A 17,955-nucleotide genomic window follows, 5' to 3' on the forward strand; every position below is an offset into this window, starting at 1 on the left:
GTAAAATAACCACGCAAATAATTTTACAGTTTTTATAGACTACACATCTACATTGTATTTAAACATCTTCGTGTATTATAAGGCCGGCGTCACATAGAACCCGTAATCCGTAATCCGCACCGGAAGTCCGCAAAAGTTACTAAGGATTGCGTCCGTAACGTTACGTGTGTTTTTTCTCCTTGTGTCCCATGGAGCCGTAAATACACACGTAACGGTATTACTATTTTTTATTTAACAGATTATAATTATTTATTTGTATTTTATTCATAAGAAAACTACAGAATATATTATAATTTTAACAAAAATTTTAATTAAATCGTCAAATTTAGTTAAATAAATAAAATTAAAAAAAGCATTACTAGTAATAACTAGTAACTTTTAGTAACTTTTACGGAAATTTCATGGAATTACGGCTCCATGGGACACAAGGAGATAAAACACACGTAACGTTACGGACGCAATCCCTAGTAACTTTTGCGGACTTCCGGTGCGGATTACGGATTACGGGTTCTATGTGACGCCGGCCTTACTGTTGAATAAATAAACTTAGAAGTATGTTTTTATTGATGTACACTGAATATTTAAAATGATCCTTTTACGTTACGTTTAATGTTTTATAATAAACTGCATATGTTACTTTACAAATTGCATAAAAATAATTGTAATTTGAACATTTGTGGCATTTTACATAATTAAAAGTGGACTAATTCAATGCATAAAATGTATATTTATTTATTAAAGATACAAGTTTATTAAAATGTTTAAATTTATTAAAGATACAAGTTACTTTGGTATAAAAAGATATATACACAAACGCACACACACATGTTTATGCAATAGAAATTTGGATTTTTTAAAATTTTATATAAACGTCATACTAACAGCGTTTTCGAATAAAGCGTCTTTGATCCATCTTGAATCAATTAGTCACTATTTTACTATTAGCGTTTTTGATTGACCAGATTTTCGATTGATTAATGACGTCATTTCATTGCCTTTACCAATAAAAGACTTAAATTCTTAGTAAAATAGTGATTAATCAACCTTGGGTCGACCAAAATCCGTTCAATCAAAAACGCTATATGAATTCAAGTATTTTATTGACGGAGACAATGAAATGAATATTGGGTCTGGGATCGAACACGCTTCAATCGAAAACGCTACACTATTCATTCTGACAAATTTTTTGCCGCATAGTATAAGAAAATAATGTTATAAAAAAATAAGAAAATTTTTGAAGAATAAAAAAAATTGTTTATTTACATTTTATTCCATTTATTTATAAATTTACGTGTGTATGTTATACACACATTTACATTTATTTACACATATTTATAACTCTGCAATTGGATAAATTCGTTTGATGTAGTTTGATACATTTATGTCATCTGCGACATCTGCGTCATTAAATGCGTTTCCTTCAAATTTTTCAGGCACCTTAAATCCAGAAACGATCATTGCGTTACAATTTTACATTCATTCTTATTTGTACTTTCGGTTTTTATTGCTTTAGTATCCCTTCTCACGGATACATTAAAATAATTACTCTTTCTTACCATCATTCAGAAATAAAGATTATGACATAAGCAAAGCTAAGATTGCAAATTTATTATACTACTTTTTTCTATTACTAATGAAACATGTTCCATGTACTGATGTAGCACATATTAGCTAGCATCTCCTACTAATTGTTATCTATTAAGTTTATAGTTATAAAATTTAAATAACATTTACCTCTAAAAAATGTATCCTCTGATATTTAAAGTCATCATGCAATAATTTCAATACTTTTGGCTCCATTTTTGTAAGATCAATAATAGAATCCTCAATCTTACAGTATTTATTCGGAAAGGAATCACAGTGTAGCACGTCAATATAAAAATGTTCTTCATCTTTAAGATTTGCGTTGGAACTGCAAGTGATAAAAAGGACACGCACACACGCGCGCGCGTAACACACAAAAAAAGAATATACAGGGTGTCCGGTAATTGCTGAATCACCTCTCGGGTGTAGGTAGAACGGGTTAAATCGAGTAGAAGAGTCCTCTACCATTTTGCGATTTTCACAATAATTAATAAGGAATTAATTAAAAAATATCTACCAATTTTCGCGAGTTTAAGCCAGTGTTGCGATATGGGACCGGTTGTATGCGCATGTGCGGCAATACGGCGTCAGTACAGTGTCTCATACAAGTTAAACAAGGCACCGTTACCCCGCTACATTAAAAATATTTCAAAATTTTTTGAAATTGATTGAAATTTTCTACTTCTTGATTTTTAGCTGCTGGCTCCGTAGATTCCATGCTTGTAAATAAATAAATCTTACCTTATTTGTAGTCACCTAACCTTTTCATGTCAAAACGTCTCGCCATACGGTCAACACACACATATAACGGCACTGGATCTCCATCACCGCACATGCGCATACAACCGGTCCTATATCGCAACACTGGTTTAAGCCATATATGTAATACTTCTATATTGGGCTTGTTCGTTTTAGCTGCACTGGGGCAGCTCTGGGTCTGCTCTAAACAAGATAATACAGGACAAACTATTTATCTGTCCTGTATTATCCTGTGTAGAGCAGACCCAGAGCAGCCCCAGTGTAGCTAAAACGAACAAGCCCATTGCTAACAGAGCGAGAACAGTGGTTCCATAACCACGGCGCAGACATATGTTTTACCTCTTTTTCTAATGGGTACTTACCTCCATAAGCGCATGCGTGTAATTTTTATCTCAGCCAATAAAAAAACACATAAATGATTAAATTAAAAGTTTTAATCATATTGGGATACCATTCGCGATAATGATATTATGAATAATCATGTCATGACACAAGACATATTTGATAATCACAGAGTGCAATTATGCAAATATGTAATTGATTTATACATTAACGTTAGATTATTTCATGAATCAAAACAAATGTTAGAAAAAGATCAATATTTACGAAGTAAGTTTAATAAATTAATATTGTTTAAAAAATTGTAATAAAAAAAAATATGATTATTATTATCATTCTTATTATTTCATAACCTATAAAAAATTTAAAAAAATATTATTTTAATAGTATTTTAATATTGTTTTAAATTTTAAAAAATATTATTATTACTTTATATTTGTCTAATAAATTAAAATAAATTGAATTATTTTAATTTTGTAATAATATATATATGTATACAATAACACATTAGATGTACCTATATATATATAAATAAATATTTTACACATGATTGTAAATATTTTTACAGATTTTTCTCATAAATATAAAGTGTTATTTTTAACGTATGAAAGGTATTTGAAAAACCCGCCACCTACCATGCATGCGCACAATGATCAAAGTACCAATTTTCATGTTCTTCTGTCTCTCTTTTTTGGGACACGTTCCACTTACGGAAAAGATGCTATGTTAGCAATATAGGAGTATTATATATATGGTTTAAGCGCGCGGCGAGAAGAGACCCGTGGCGGTACAGCCCACTGTTATTTTGTTACTAGGCGCGCAATGAAGCGTTGGGAGGAGCGTTTCACAAATGTCAACGGCAGTGATGCAAACTCGAGCCGGCCAGCACCAGGACTCCGTGGTAGGGGAAGCATGCACGCAAGCGAGAATCGCTACGTCACACGTACGTGTGCGCACGGAGCCCTGGTGCTGGCCGGCTCGAATTTGCATCACTGGTCAACGGCAACATACGAGCGGTGCGAAAAGCTAGATCCTAGCGACCACGCAACAATGGGCTCTCTCTTCTCACCGCGCGCTTAGATTCGCGCAAATTAGCCAATCTTCTTTAATTAATTTCTCATTAATTATTGCGAAAATCGCAAAACGGTAGAGGACTTTTCTACTCGATTTAACCCGCTCTATCTGCACCCAAAAGGTGATTCAGCAATTATCGGACAACTTGTGTATATATATATATATATATATTTATATATATATATATATATACGTATCTACACATATACGATATGAAAGATTAGGCTAGTGTTAAAATTATACTTACTATTTCAGTTTCCAACATAAGAAATGGAATGGAGAATGTACTAAATCGCAGCGTACACCAAGTCTCCTCGCCACACCGTGATATATTATTCCCAGGGGTAGTCCAATACGAAATTCATTTTTTAAAATCTGTTTAAAATCAGAAATTACAAAAAAATATATTAATATTAAGACATAACAAGTATAGAACTGTGCTTATAGCATTATTCATAATGTATTATAATTTATAATTTATGTAATCTATAATAAAGGAATATTCTGGAATAAATCTTACCTCAGGCCCCCAACATTTCTCAAACTTTCTCAAAATTGAGTTTTCCCGAAAACCTAATTTATTGTGTAAAACTTTACATAGACTCTCTAAAATCTGTCTTGCTTCTGTATTATTCCAATGATTGTCATCGATATTATTGTATTTCCAAAACGAAAACTGCTCGGCTGATATTGAGAATATTGAATGTGTAGGACATTCGTTTTTAAGATATTCCAATACATGTTGTGCAATGTTATCCAATGACCTTCTCACACTCCTGCTAGACAAAAAATTTAGAGGTTGATAGAGATGTACTAAAATAACGGCTGCGTCTTCTAAAATTTGTTGTTGTTTAGGATAATTCATGAATTTGTCCCACACATTCCTTAAACGATAAAACTGCAGGTATGAAAGAAGATTCTGTCCTTGTCTTATATTGTATTCCCTATACATAAAACATATATTATATTTAATATTTAAATTCTAATATTTATTGAATTAAATATGCTATATTGTATATAAATATATTATAATCTGCTATATTAACAATTTTTCAAAAACTTACATTGAATGTTGTACAAGCAACTTTATTAGCTCATGTATAGAGAAATAATAATTTATAAAAGATGCGGTATGATTTGAATGCATAACTATTTGAAAACACATTAAATCATCAAATAAATTATGATGTATTGCTTTTTTGTAATATTGCTTCTTGTATACCAGTGATACGTAATGCTCTAATTCTTTCTTAGAATTTATACTTATTGCTCTTAATTGTTTTAGAAAATCTATATCTTCTATGCCAAAACATTTTTCAATATCTTTTCTGAAAAATAGCAATCTGAAATGAAAACAAAAAATACATTTTTCAAAATTATACAATCTAGATGAAGTTATTGTAACAGAAATGAAAATTTTAAAACAAAGTTACTATATATGTCAAATTTTAAATAAATTAAAAAACAATTGTTCAAGGCAAATGAAATAAGATAATTCACTTATCACTAAATTTACATCATGAAATAATGAACAACACTAGTTTTGACAAGAACAAATGTGAAAAAATACCTCTGATAAAATTTTATTCGCCAAAGCACATTGTCATTGATTATCTTGTTAAACCCCTTGCATGTGAGAGCGAAATTCAGAGTGTCCATAATGCCGATGCTCTCATCACATAAGATGATACTAATCACCCCATAGGGCAAATCCATTATTGTAGCCATTGCATAGAAGTTCGATGAAGTACGAGAGATAGAACGTGGAGTTCACAATAACGGCAAATATGTTCGTTATTAAACTTGTATAATTTATTTCTTACTGTAATAAAAAATGGGTAAAGTATTACTGACTGTAGCGAACTAAAATGGAAGAAGGGAGCCCGGCATACAAGGCTGCCGGAAGACATTTTGCTGGATCCGATATTCGAGATGCGACAGGACAGAATACCTATTATTCGGGTTTCTGATAGGCGCTTAAAGTGCATATACCGAGGCCGGAGGAGTGGGAAAAGAAAGGTGGAAACTTAGGGGCTGTGTGGAGGAGATGTCTGGTATACGGACGGCTCCAAGACGGACACGGGCTCCGGGGCCGGCTTCTTTGGCAGTCGAGAGGGATGGAAGGAGTGCATTTCTCTCGACAGTTATGCCACGGTATTCCAAGCGGAGATTGTGGCTATCCTAAGCTGTGCTTAGACCGTGCGGAGTAGGGTAGAGGCGGGGGGGCACATCAGGATTTGTACGGACAGCCAGGCAGCCATTAAGGCGCTGGGGGCTCAGACAATAACGTCGCGGTTGATTCGGGAGTGCAGGTGCGTTCTGAACGAACTGGCGAGAGAGAGAGAAGTAACCGTTACCTGGGTGCCGGGTCACTCGGGCATCCAGGGTAATGAATGTGCGGACCAGCTGGCAAAAGCGGGTTCAGAATTAACGATGGTAGAACCGGGGCCGGCTCTGGGAATCCCCTTTTGTTTAGGAAGGGGGAGGATCAAAGAATGGCTCCGCAGAGAACATCTAAGACACTGAAGAGTGGAATCTGAGTCCAAATGCAGACAGGCTAGAGCTCTGATGGGAGATAAAGAGCTCCTAATAGGGAGCTGGCTTGGAGCATAAGGGCTTTGAGTAGGAGAGATGCCAGGACAGCGGCACACGTACTGACGAGTCATGGCACCTTAAACTACCACATGTACAAGCTTGGGCATAGCGATACATCCAAGTGTAGGGCATGTGGAGACGACGAGGAAACAAGCCTTCATGTGCTCAGCGACTGTCCTGCACAGGCAGGGTTGAGACATAAGATGCTGGGCTCAGCACTACTTGGGCCCGAGCAGATCAGGAAGCTGCCGGTGAGAAATCTGATTCTCTTTTGGAGAAAAACAGGTCTCTCATGAGTAAGTTTATGAGGGGAGGCACAATGGACCATGGTGGAAAGAAACAAGGTGAGTTATTGCGCATAATGGCGGCAAAGAGTTGGGGGACTTGCTTGTCAACCAATCACAGGGGACCCATTTTATGCGCGCAAAATTCAAACGTTCACAGTTGATTAAAAAATCAAAACAGTATTGTAAATAAATAAATACTGCGACTATTACAATTTTTAATGCAACAGGTCGGCATACTGTCTACAAAGATAAAGTCACATAATATTACATATTACACCAAACTCTAAACAAATCTTCATATTATATATTCATTTATTACTTACACGACGGTCACATCGGTCTTTTCCAAATTTAAGAAAACTCTCTGCACGAACACTATATATTTTTTTAAGAGGAACACAGTATACACTTTATATACGTTAATAAAGCATGTCATCAGCCATCAGCCATACTGAATTTTCATGAAATGGGCCCCCTATGATTGGCTGTCCGCTCCCCACTACCTTTAGACTACTGCGCAACCACGAGAATAACTCACCTTGTTTCTTTCCAAGATCTATAGAGAGAAGGTTACCTCATGCGCAAAGAGGGACGAGGGGCAAGAGGGGCTAATGCTGTGCGGGGCGAGCGGCAAGAGGGGCAAATGCTGAGCGGGGCGAGCGGCAAGAGGGGCAATGATGATCTCATCGTCAAACAGTAGCTGTCTCTCTCGCACGCTTTAGTGTTTTTTCTCTCGCTCCTTTAATATAGAAATGCTTTGAGTTTTTATCGAAAAAATACTTTTATTTTGTAAAATATTGATAGCACTGGAAATTGCATAATAAAAATTGAAAAGTAAATTAGAAAGGCGCTATAAATTACATATATTGCAAATTATAGCGGTAGATATTTAACGTTTATAATGTTAAATATTGCTGCAACAGATGCATTTGTAATACAAATTGCTTTGTACTCGTATTTAGACTGTAATATCAATGAAAATAAAATATAATTTGGGGATATACACAAAAAACATTATTTGTAAAGTAGTAAAATAAAAGAAAAAATAGTACATATTTAAAAATTATTTTTAAAATAATATTTACTGTTTATATGCATTATTTACAAAAAAAAATACTATAAAAAGATTTATTTTTTATATTTAATTGTAAAAACCTCAAAAATTGTCAAGAAATTGTAACTGTGAAATTCATAAATGTAAGTACAATTCTAGGGTAATATAAAAAGCATTATACACAAATTTATTATGATACAAACTTAAATAATGAAATTGTAATATATGTTTCAACATTGTAAATGTGAATATTTATATGATAAAATTTACAAAGTGTTAACAATTTTCAAATATTTACTAATAAAATATTTTTGAAATGTTTCTGTTGAAATCTTAAAATAATTCTTTAAAACAAATATGATGGGGTATATATTAGGGATCATTAAATATGCGGCAATATTGTGATTATAAAATTTTATAAGTATCTATAATAATAAAAATACATCTATATATATATGTTGTATTAATCTGTGAATTGCGTTAAATTAATTAATAATTTTTTTATATTAATTGGCGACTCTTCTTTGATTATCTTTATCTTTCCTCTTATCACCTACGTGCTTGTGATTTTTTTTGGCAATATTATAAAATTTAATGCGTACAGAGTTAGAAACAGTTAGAAAAGGAAGAACTTTGAAAGAGAGAGACAGCTACTGTTTGTCGATGAGATCATCATGCACTCCCCTTCCTTCGTCGCCCCTCGCCTACAAGCTGTTTCTAGCTCCCCCCTTACTTCGTCGCCCCTCGCCGTCAAGCTGTTTCTAGCTCCCCCCTTACTTCATCGTCCCTCGTCCACAACCGGTTTGCCTGAGGTAACCTTCTCTCTATAGATCTTGGTTTCTTTCCACCATGCAATGGACAATGTCTGGGTGTTGCGGGCGGTGATTCGAAAGAGAAACGCCCCCCCCCCCCGTTATATTATTATTATTATTATTATTACTGACTGTAATGGGAAATTTCTAGTAATGAGATTAATCCCTTAATCCCTAAGGATCATTCTAGAATGCGTCGCAAATGTCCCATCGCAAAGGATGGCAATTACTAATTAAAAAGTGCTATTTCTGGTTATTTCTGATAATACAAGGCATTGCGATGCATTGTAGAATGGTTCTAAAAGTATTGGCAATTTTATAGAAGCCAGATCTCTTATAGTTAATACCCGATTACGTCAGGAACCGAATGGTTAAGTAGCACAGGTGGAAAAATGAGGGAAGCCAACACACGTGCTGTGTATTATATGGTATACGGTCTCTATTTTACAACAGTACAACGTACAATTCATATACGCAGACGAATATGTATAACGCATTGTACTTTTGTAAATTGTAGACTTGGTATATGATACATAAGATCGTTCGCGTCGCATGCCCCAGTACACTCCAATCTAAAATATCACGTTATACGACTAACGTTATGTGTATGTCTTCCCTTATTTCTCCACCTGCGTCTACTTATCGGTTCCTGATATAATTGGACATTAAATATAAAAGATCTAACTTCTATAAAATTGATTTGATCCGTTTATAACCGCGTTATAAAAGTATTAATTATTATTAAAAAATATTAAAAACATTTAATGAACTTACTGCTTATTGTTTCAAATAATCAGATCCACGATCGAAGCACACGTGCACACGCTGGAACTGGTCCGTTACACGTATACATGCAGTTGCACGCACGCTTGCCGACGGAATGCACCCGCTCAACGCATCGAAGCTCATCATCTCATACTCATAGCGTTTTCGATTATACAGGATTTGAACGACCCAAGATTGGTTAATGACGTCATTGCAACCTCTCCACCAATGAAAGACTTGCATTTATAGTAAAATAGTGATTGATCAACTCTAGATCGTTCAAACCCCGTTTATTCGAAAACGCTATCAGCCAATCCGAACGTTTCGCTTAACTTAATACACGCTAGCACCTGCGTTAGCGCTAGTATCGAGCTAGATAGCCAATTGCTGATCAAGGGTGAGTTCCATTTGGCGATCACAACGCTCCTAGAATCATTTTATCCTTGTTTTTCATCGAAAGTTAAACGAGGATAAAATGATTCTAGGAGCGTTGCGATCGCCAAGTGGAACTCACCCCAAGTAGTCGCTGCGCGCGAAAGTGACGCTTGCATTAGGTCTGTTCTATATAGCTGAACTGGCTGCACTAGTTCAGAGTTTATCTTTTTTCTTCCAATATGGAGGGAAAAAGATAAACTCTGAACTAGTGCAGCTAGTTCAGCTATAAAGAACAGACCTATTGATAATGCTCATTTCCTCCAATGTAGATTAACTTTAATTTCGGTTCAACTTACTCTTTATTTTTTTCTTATTCTAAAAATTTATTAAAGTATCTATGATCTTACTGATCCACACATTTGCTCACTTTTGTAATTTTCACTACATTGCATGATACAAAAGCAACCCCCTGGTGATATGACTTCTTGGTCACAATCGTCACAACCCACAATATTCATGTTCTTGTGCAATGCTTCGATCGTTTAATGACTTTCCAGTCTTTCAAATAAAACATATTACTATTTATAACTTTACAATTTAATAAATTTTATGATAATTAGTATAAAACTACTAATATTATTGTTATATAATTAGTATATAACTACGCAAATAATTTTACAGTTTTTATAGACTACATATCTACATTGTGTTTGAAAATAGGTTTGGTTACGACCAGTGAAAATAGGTCAGTTGGCAGCAGTAAAATTTACTGGTGCTGCGTTTCGTTTCTCCCAGCAGTAAAGCCAGTAAAATAGCTGAAATGATTTTAAGTAACGATGGGTGTTTACGATAATTCAAGTTCGAGTTAGTTTCACTAGGACCAAAAAATGAGATAGACATAACCATCTAGAACCTTTATGATTTATGACAACTCGACGCTGTCTTGTATTGCTTGAGGGTGTTTACGATAATTCAAATTCGAGTTAGTTTCACTAGGACCGAAAAATGAAATAGACATAACCATCTAGAATCTTTATGATTTATGACAACTCGACGCTGTCTTGTATTGCTTGAGTTAAATTAATTGAATTTGTTGAGTTTATAGAGCAAATTTTATTGTAATAAAAAAATGTCAACTGCAAATCAGTCTATGAAAGAAACAAATAATGTTGGTTTGTATGTTGGTATACCTCTTTAATAGATATAATTATATATATATGTATATAATTATATTTATTAAACTCAACAAATTTAATGAATTTAACTCAAGCAATACAAGACAGCGTCGAGTTGTCATGAATCATAAAGGTTCTAGATGGTTATGTATATCTCATTTTTCGGTTCTAGTGAAACTAACTCGAACTTGAATTATCGTAAACACCCGATGCAACTACAAACGAAAGCAAAATCACTATAAACAACTACAAACAATTCTGAATCAAGATATATTAACGATTTTTTTTATCTTAAAGTCGGGTGACTGTCAATAAACATTTTTTTTTGCTAATGGGTTGAACTACAAACAAAAATATTTTTACTACAAACAATTACAAACAAAGTATTATCATTTTATATATTGACAACTTTATTAAAAGTCGGGTACCAAGTTCACATAGGTCATTAAATACTCTTCCATTCGTACTTTTCGGCGCTTTAATTCCAATGCCGACCCCAATATAAGTTTACATGTATTCTTGTTTATTCTTTTGATTTTTATTACTTCAGCATTCCAATACTTAAGCCGAGAGCACAAGCTTTTACATAAAGCATAACGCATAAGCATAAGGAAATTGATTGGTCTATATATAAGCATAAACAAATGCATAAGGAAATGGACCAATCAATTTCCTTATGCTTATGCGTTATGCTTTATGCAAAAGTCTGTGCTCCGGCCATTACTCATAACTGTCATCTAGAAATAAAGATTATGACATAAGCAAAGCTAAGATTGTAAATTTATTTTACTACTTTTTCCTATTACTAATGAAACATGTTCCATATTGATGCAGGATATACTAGCTAGCATCTTCAACTAATTATTGTCCATTAAGTTTATTGTTATAAAATATAAATAACTACTTACCAAACACCCTGACCAACCCTGACCAACCCTGACCAAAATCTCCTCTTTTTCTCAAACTGAAACTCATCACGCAAAAATTTTAATTTTATAGGATGCATTTTTGTAGCACTTATAATCATAGAACCGTCATTAATACTCTGCCTGGATTTAAAGTGCAAGACGTCAATATAAAAACATTCTTCATCTTTAAGATTTGTGGTACGACTGTAATTGATAAAAAAGGTATATACTTATATATGTATGATAAGAATGAAAATAAACGCTAACGTTAAATTATACTTACAATTTCGATCTCCAGCATAAGAAACGGAATGGAAAAGATACTAAATCGCAGCGCACACCAAGTCTTCTCGCCACACAGTGAAAAATTATTGCTAGAGATATTTCAGTATTACATTCATTTTCTAAATCCTGTTTAAAATCACAAATTGCAATCAAATATATTAATATTAAGACATAACAAACATAGGACTGTGCTTACAGCATTAAGTATTCATAATGTATTATAATTTATAACTTACGTGCATAAAGCAGTGTAGTGAAGTAAGACTTTCCCCAGGCCCCTCACATTTCTTAGAATTAAAATAAAAACCTAATTTATTTTGTAAAACTTTACATAGACTCTCTAAAATCTGTCTTCCTTCTGTGATATTCCAATGATTGTCATTAATATTATTGTATTTCCAAAAGGAGAATTGCTCGGCTGATATTAAAAATATTGGATGCGCAGGATATTTGTTTTTAAGATACTCCAATACCTGCTGCGCAATATTATCCAATGACGTTCTCACATGCATGTAAGACATATATTCTTGAGATCGATGGGATTGATCGCATTGTGCCAAAATAGTGACTGTGTTTTCTAAAATCCGTTCTACCTTACAATAATTCACGAATTTGTGCCACTTGTTTTTTATACCATAGAAGTGCAGGTAGAAAAGAAGCGTGTCTGCATGATATTTCATATCAGATTCCCTATATATAAAACATATTTTATATTTAATATTTAAATTCTAATATTAATTGAATTAAATATGCTATGTATAAATATATATATATATATATATTGGTATATATATGTAAATGTATTATAATCTGCTACATTAACAATTTGTTAGAACTTACATTGAAGATTGTTCAAGCAACTCATTTACAAAGAAATAATAATTCATAAAATATGCGCCTTTATCTGGATCTAACAGTGAATGCAAATTCTTTAAGTTAACATCAAATAAATCATCTTTATGACAGTGCTCCTTAGACATCAGCGACAAGTAATGCCATAATTTATTCTTAGATTTTATACCTGCTTTTACTTCTTCTAGAAAATCAATATCTTTCTTGTAGTACAGTAGTTCATCATCATATTCTTCTCTTAAAAGAGACCATCTAAAATTGAAGCAAAAAATACATTTTTCAAAGTTATACAATTTTACATATCTTACAGTTTCTTTATATAATTTTCCAAATTTATACAGGCTGAATGAAGTTATTGTAACAGAAATAAAAATTTGGGTGGACTTCCGAAAAGCTAGCACTTCCAATTTGGCTGATATTCAGCCTAAATACTTATTTCATTTAGTAAATAATATTCTCTAATATTCTCAATTCTTCTATGTTCGATTTTTAGCACAAATCGAACATAGAATGTCACGTTAACATACATGTTAATACATGTTTTATTCTGTGTTTGACATCCAATGAAAAAGATAGAATAGAAATATATACTTGCGTTAATTTGTACCGTTAAATAAAATGTACTCAAAGGCAGGGCAAAATATGGAAGCTGATAAATCGTAAATTTTTTTAGAAATATTCCGTTAAATAGAATACAGAAAAATGTACCTTATTACAACATATACTCGCATACATATACATTTAAAAATTCTATAAAAAATATATAATAATTACAAATATTGAATTTATTACATTTCATACATAATAAATATAAAAACCACTTATAAAATTTTAAAAATATGAATAAATAAGAAATTTTTTCTCAAAATTTTTTATAAAATAAAATTATGAAAAATTCTTAAAATTTTCTAGGAAATTATGAGATGTTTTTTCACCAGGGTGTTGTTTCTCTTTTTACGAACATTCCTGTTGAAAAGGCAATAGAAAGTATTAAAAACAGATGGGAATGGATTAGACGGTACATTTCCATACCACTAGAAGAATTTTTAATTGGTATCAATTTGGTTCTAAATTCAACGTATTTTATTTTTAATAAAGTCATTTACAAACAAATTTTTGGCACCCCAATGTGTTAAATTCTAATATTAATTGAATTAAATATGCTATGTATAAATATATATATATATATATATATTGGTATATATATGTAAATGTATTATAATCTGCTACATTAACAATTTGTTAGAACTTACATTGAAGATTGTTCAAGCAACTCATTTACAAAGAAATAATAATTCTCCTCTCTCTCCCATAATAGCTGAAATTGTGTTACAAGATTTGGAGAATTCAGCAATCGAACGCCTACCTTACAAATTACCGTTTTATTTTAGATATGTTGATGACATACTATTTACGGCTCCAGAAAATCATTTAGACGAAGTTTTGGAGACATTCAACTCAATGCATAGCAGGTTACAATTCACATTAGAAAAGGAAATAAATAATCATATCAATTTCCTTAATGTCAAACTAATTTCTGAAAACAATTTAATTAAATTTGATTTGTTCCACAAACCTACTTTTTCGGGCAGATATTTAAGTTTTTATTCGCATCATCCGATGGCACACAAAAAAGGTGTTATCATTGGCTTGCTGGACAGAGTTTTAAAGTTAACACACCCACAATATTGGTGTAAGAACATTGAGGAAATGATTTCCTTACTTTTGATTAACGGCTATCCATTGGAATTAATTTTTAATAGTATTAACGAAAGACTTAAAAAATTTAACATAATGTTTGTAATGGAAACAAAAATAACAATGAAAGAAGGGATTTTTTTACGATCCCTTATATAAAAGAAACATTTGATAAATTCACACGAAACATGAAAAAATACAATCATTATTTAGTCTTTTCGTGTAACAATAAACTCAATAGAATTATAAAAACAGGGAAAGACATTATAGAATCCATGAGCCAATGCGATGTAGTATATAAGGTAACGTGTCATGATTGTGAAACTAGTTATGTGGGACAAACAAAGAGAAAATTAAAAACTAGAATTAAAGAACACAAGTCGGATATAAATAAAAGAACGGGATCCCCTTCGGTTATTTCCTGTCATAGATTAGAACAAAACCATGAAATGGATTGGGAGAACGTGGAAATATTAGACAAGGAAATATCTTATAGTAAAAGGCTTATTTCCGAGATGTTGCACATAAAACGGCAAAAAACGAGTCTCAATAAGCAGAGCGATACCGAGTTACTGCCAAACTTGTATTTGCCAGTTCTCAATTTGTTTACTGTTTAAAGATCACTCTCCCACAACGATTCTCCTTCACACACGAATATTATATCCTCTATTATATCTTCAACTAGTTTGCCATGTCCACTCAGACGATACGGACTAACAAATATCATTCAAGGCAAACTGACTCGTTACACTGAATTTAGTTTAGTTTTTAATAATATATATAAAAAAAGAAAGTTAAATACACGAAAACTACACAACATGATGTTACTGCTATGCATTGAGGTAAAAATTATTTTAATAAATAACAAGTACAATATGACCAATACAAAGATAAAGGTAGACATTAGTTCATACTGTTTTTTAGAATAATTGCAATCAACCACAAAGTCTCAAGTTCTTAAGAGTACATCGCGTATATTAATAATGCAAAACACGACATCGTTTTCTTCCTAATAATTTAAGGATTGCTGTTATTGGAAGGGGCATGACTTTGAAGAAATGTTTACCATCTAAACGTTTTTAAAAGTAACGAATTGTAAGAAGATTTTTATTGTAATATGTTCCGAATTGACCTAAACAATGTTTTATATATTTAATGTAAGAATTAACGAATAACTACTGAAGATGATCACACCCGAATGGTCGAAACGTTTAGAATTAGATCTTTATAATTTGTTATAATTGTTATGATAAGTCAATAAACTAAGCACGTAAATCTAGCTTTGGCTCTGTAGCTTGTTTTTAATAATTTAAAATTAAAAAATTTGTTTAAGGCAAATGAAATCAGATAATTCAATTATCACTAAATTTACATCATGAATATAATAAATAACATTAATTTACACAAAAACAAATGTGAAAAAATACCTCTGATAAAATTTTTTTCGCCAAAGCACATTGTCATTGATTATCTTGTTAAACCCTTTGCATGTGAGAGCGAAACTCACAATATCCTTAATGCTGACGCTTTCTTCACATAAGATGATACTAATCACCTCATGGGGCAAATCCATTATTGTAGCCATTGCATAGAAGTTCAATGAAGTACGAGAAATAGAACGTGGAGTTGACAATAACGACAAATATGTTCGTTATTAAACTTGTATAATTTATTTCTTACTGTAATAAAATATGGGTAAAGTATTAGGTTGAATTCCCACTGAGCGCGTCACACGTCGCGTCATGACTCGCGTCCACGAAGTAAGAGTAAGGAGACCTAACTACATAGATTGAAAGTGATCACGAAAAATGTTCCGTGAAGGAGGAGGTTTGCCAAGTGGAATAACTTGCAACATTTCGTCGCCATCTTTAAATTGTCAATGTTTTTGTCGTGTTTTGTTTTGGTAGGATTTTGAATATCGTTCTCGTGGAATACCAGGAGTGATTGGCGTTATTGATGGTTGCCACATTCCGATAATGCAACCATATAACAATCCGACAGATTATTATAACAGAAAAGCTTTCCATAGTGTCATTTTACAAGCCGTATGTGACAATAAAAGAAGATTTATAGATGTGCACATAGGTGTGCCAGGAAGATGTCACGACGCGCGAGTTTACCGAAATAGTCCTCTTTTCCAGAATATAATGTATCAAAATTTAATTCCGAACACAAATCATATAATTGGCGATGCAGCTTACCCGTTAAGTCGATTTTTAATAGTACCATATAAAGATAATGGTCACTTAACCGAAAGACAAAGCAGATATAATAAAAAATTAAGTTCTATTCGATCTACAATTGAACGAGCTTTTGCATTGTTAAAAGGAAAATTTAGGAAATTAAAATATTTGGAAATGTATAACTTAGACCTAATTAACTATGCAATTGCATCCGCATGCATCTTGCATAATCTTATATTAACAGAAGAAGGTGATTGTGATGATTATTTAGATGAAATAGAAGATGAAAACGATATTGAAAATGTTGCAATAGAAGATGAAAATGATCAAGGAAACGAAGCAATAAGAAATATAATCGATAGCGGTTATGAAAAAAGAAATAATATCGCAGAAATGTTATAAAAAAATGTATGACTTATAGGCCCATGACAAATTAGGTAAGATATTTTTATAAAGATATTTTTATAAGATAATTTTACTTACCATTTTCTTTTTCTGCAGATGGTGACTGGAACTTTAATTGCGAAGAGCCATCATGCACATATACCACATTAGAATCTACATAATACATAATAAAAAATTATTTTATGTATACATTAAAGTTATACAACCATGTAAAAGCAGATGTAAAACAAAAACTACGCTTTACTTATAGGTATATTTATAAGTACAAATAAAGTATATGTATATAATATTTTATATTATCTACTTAATTGTCTCTTAATTATATTCAAGTTTAGAATTATGCTTTTATTTACCATTTTTGTTTCCTATTACAGTCCTTCCTATTGAAGTCCTTTGCGGTTGAAATTCTAATTGCGCAGAATGTCCATCTATATACTGCGATGCAAAAGTAGCATCTATATAAATACATAATTTATGTTTAGTATATATTCAATTAGCATTTTTAGATTTTATTAAATTGATTTAATTAAATTATATATTTAACTTACCCTTTCGTAACTTTTCATGTATATCAGCTGTCTCTACTATATTGTAGATAACACCCTCAATAAGATATTGACTTTCTATGAAAGCCATTTTTTTCTATAAACAAATATTTTATTATTACACACTATTACACTAATCTATAATATCCATTTATGTATGTAATAATAAGTAAGGATAATGAGTACATATAATAGCTAGGTTGTAGGTTATTTATTTACAATTGTTACTTACATGGGAATTTTCGTCTTTCTTTATAAAT

General features: G+C 32.2%; 3 protein-coding genes across 5 annotated transcripts; 1 reads left to right on the top strand and 2 right to left on the bottom strand.

The window, feature by feature from the left end:
• Positions 1-1,172: 1,172 nt before the first annotated feature.
• Positions 1,173-9,580, bottom strand: LOC105679525 (F-box only protein 21-like). 3 transcript variants are annotated; one of them, XM_067355028.1, is made up of 7 exons: positions 9,279-9,580; positions 5,327-5,578; positions 4,821-5,084; positions 4,277-4,700; positions 4,004-4,131; positions 1,735-1,912; positions 1,173-1,437 (listed from the first exon to the last, which is right to left on the bottom strand). In XM_067355028.1, the coding sequence occupies exons 2-7, from the start codon at positions 5,482-5,484 to the stop codon at positions 1,333-1,335; spliced, it is 1,257 nt and encodes a 418-aa protein (XP_067211129.1). In that variant the 5' UTR covers positions 5,485-5,578; positions 9,279-9,580; the 3' UTR covers positions 1,173-1,332. The 3 variants fall into 3 exon arrangements, with proteins under 3 accessions (XP_067211129.1, XP_067211128.1, XP_067211126.1); XM_067355027.1 differs by lacking the exon at positions 9,279-9,580 and adding an exon at positions 6,962-7,596 and having other exon boundaries at positions 1,176-1,437; positions 4,821-5,099; XM_067355025.1 differs by having other exon boundaries at positions 1,177-1,437; positions 4,821-5,099; positions 9,279-9,578.
• A 1,625-nt stretch (positions 9,581-11,205) lies between these two features.
• Positions 11,206-16,122, bottom strand: LOC137000210 (F-box only protein 21-like). The gene is made up of 6 exons (XM_067356172.1): positions 16,118-16,122; positions 12,853-13,116; positions 12,249-12,702; positions 12,011-12,138; positions 11,728-11,931; positions 11,206-11,556 (listed from the first exon to the last, which is right to left on the bottom strand). Coding segments are annotated over exons 1-6 (1,056 nt in total). The 3' UTR covers positions 11,206-11,555.
• Positions 16,123-16,304: 182 nt separating this feature from the next.
• Positions 16,305-17,439, top strand: LOC137000211 (putative nuclease HARBI1). The gene is made up of 3 exons (XM_067356174.1): positions 16,305-16,322; positions 16,470-17,182; positions 17,247-17,439. The coding sequence occupies exons 1-2, from the start codon at positions 16,305-16,307 to the stop codon at positions 17,145-17,147; spliced, it is 696 nt and encodes a 231-aa protein (XP_067212275.1). The 3' UTR covers positions 17,148-17,182; positions 17,247-17,439.
• Positions 17,440-17,955: the final 516 nt, after the last annotated feature.

Source organism: Linepithema humile, chromosome 5 (genome assembly GCF_040581485.1).
Source record: "Linepithema humile isolate Giens D197 chromosome 5, Lhum_UNIL_v1.0, whole genome shotgun sequence".
Lineage (NCBI taxonomy): Eukaryota > Metazoa > Arthropoda > Insecta > Hymenoptera > Formicidae > Linepithema > Linepithema humile.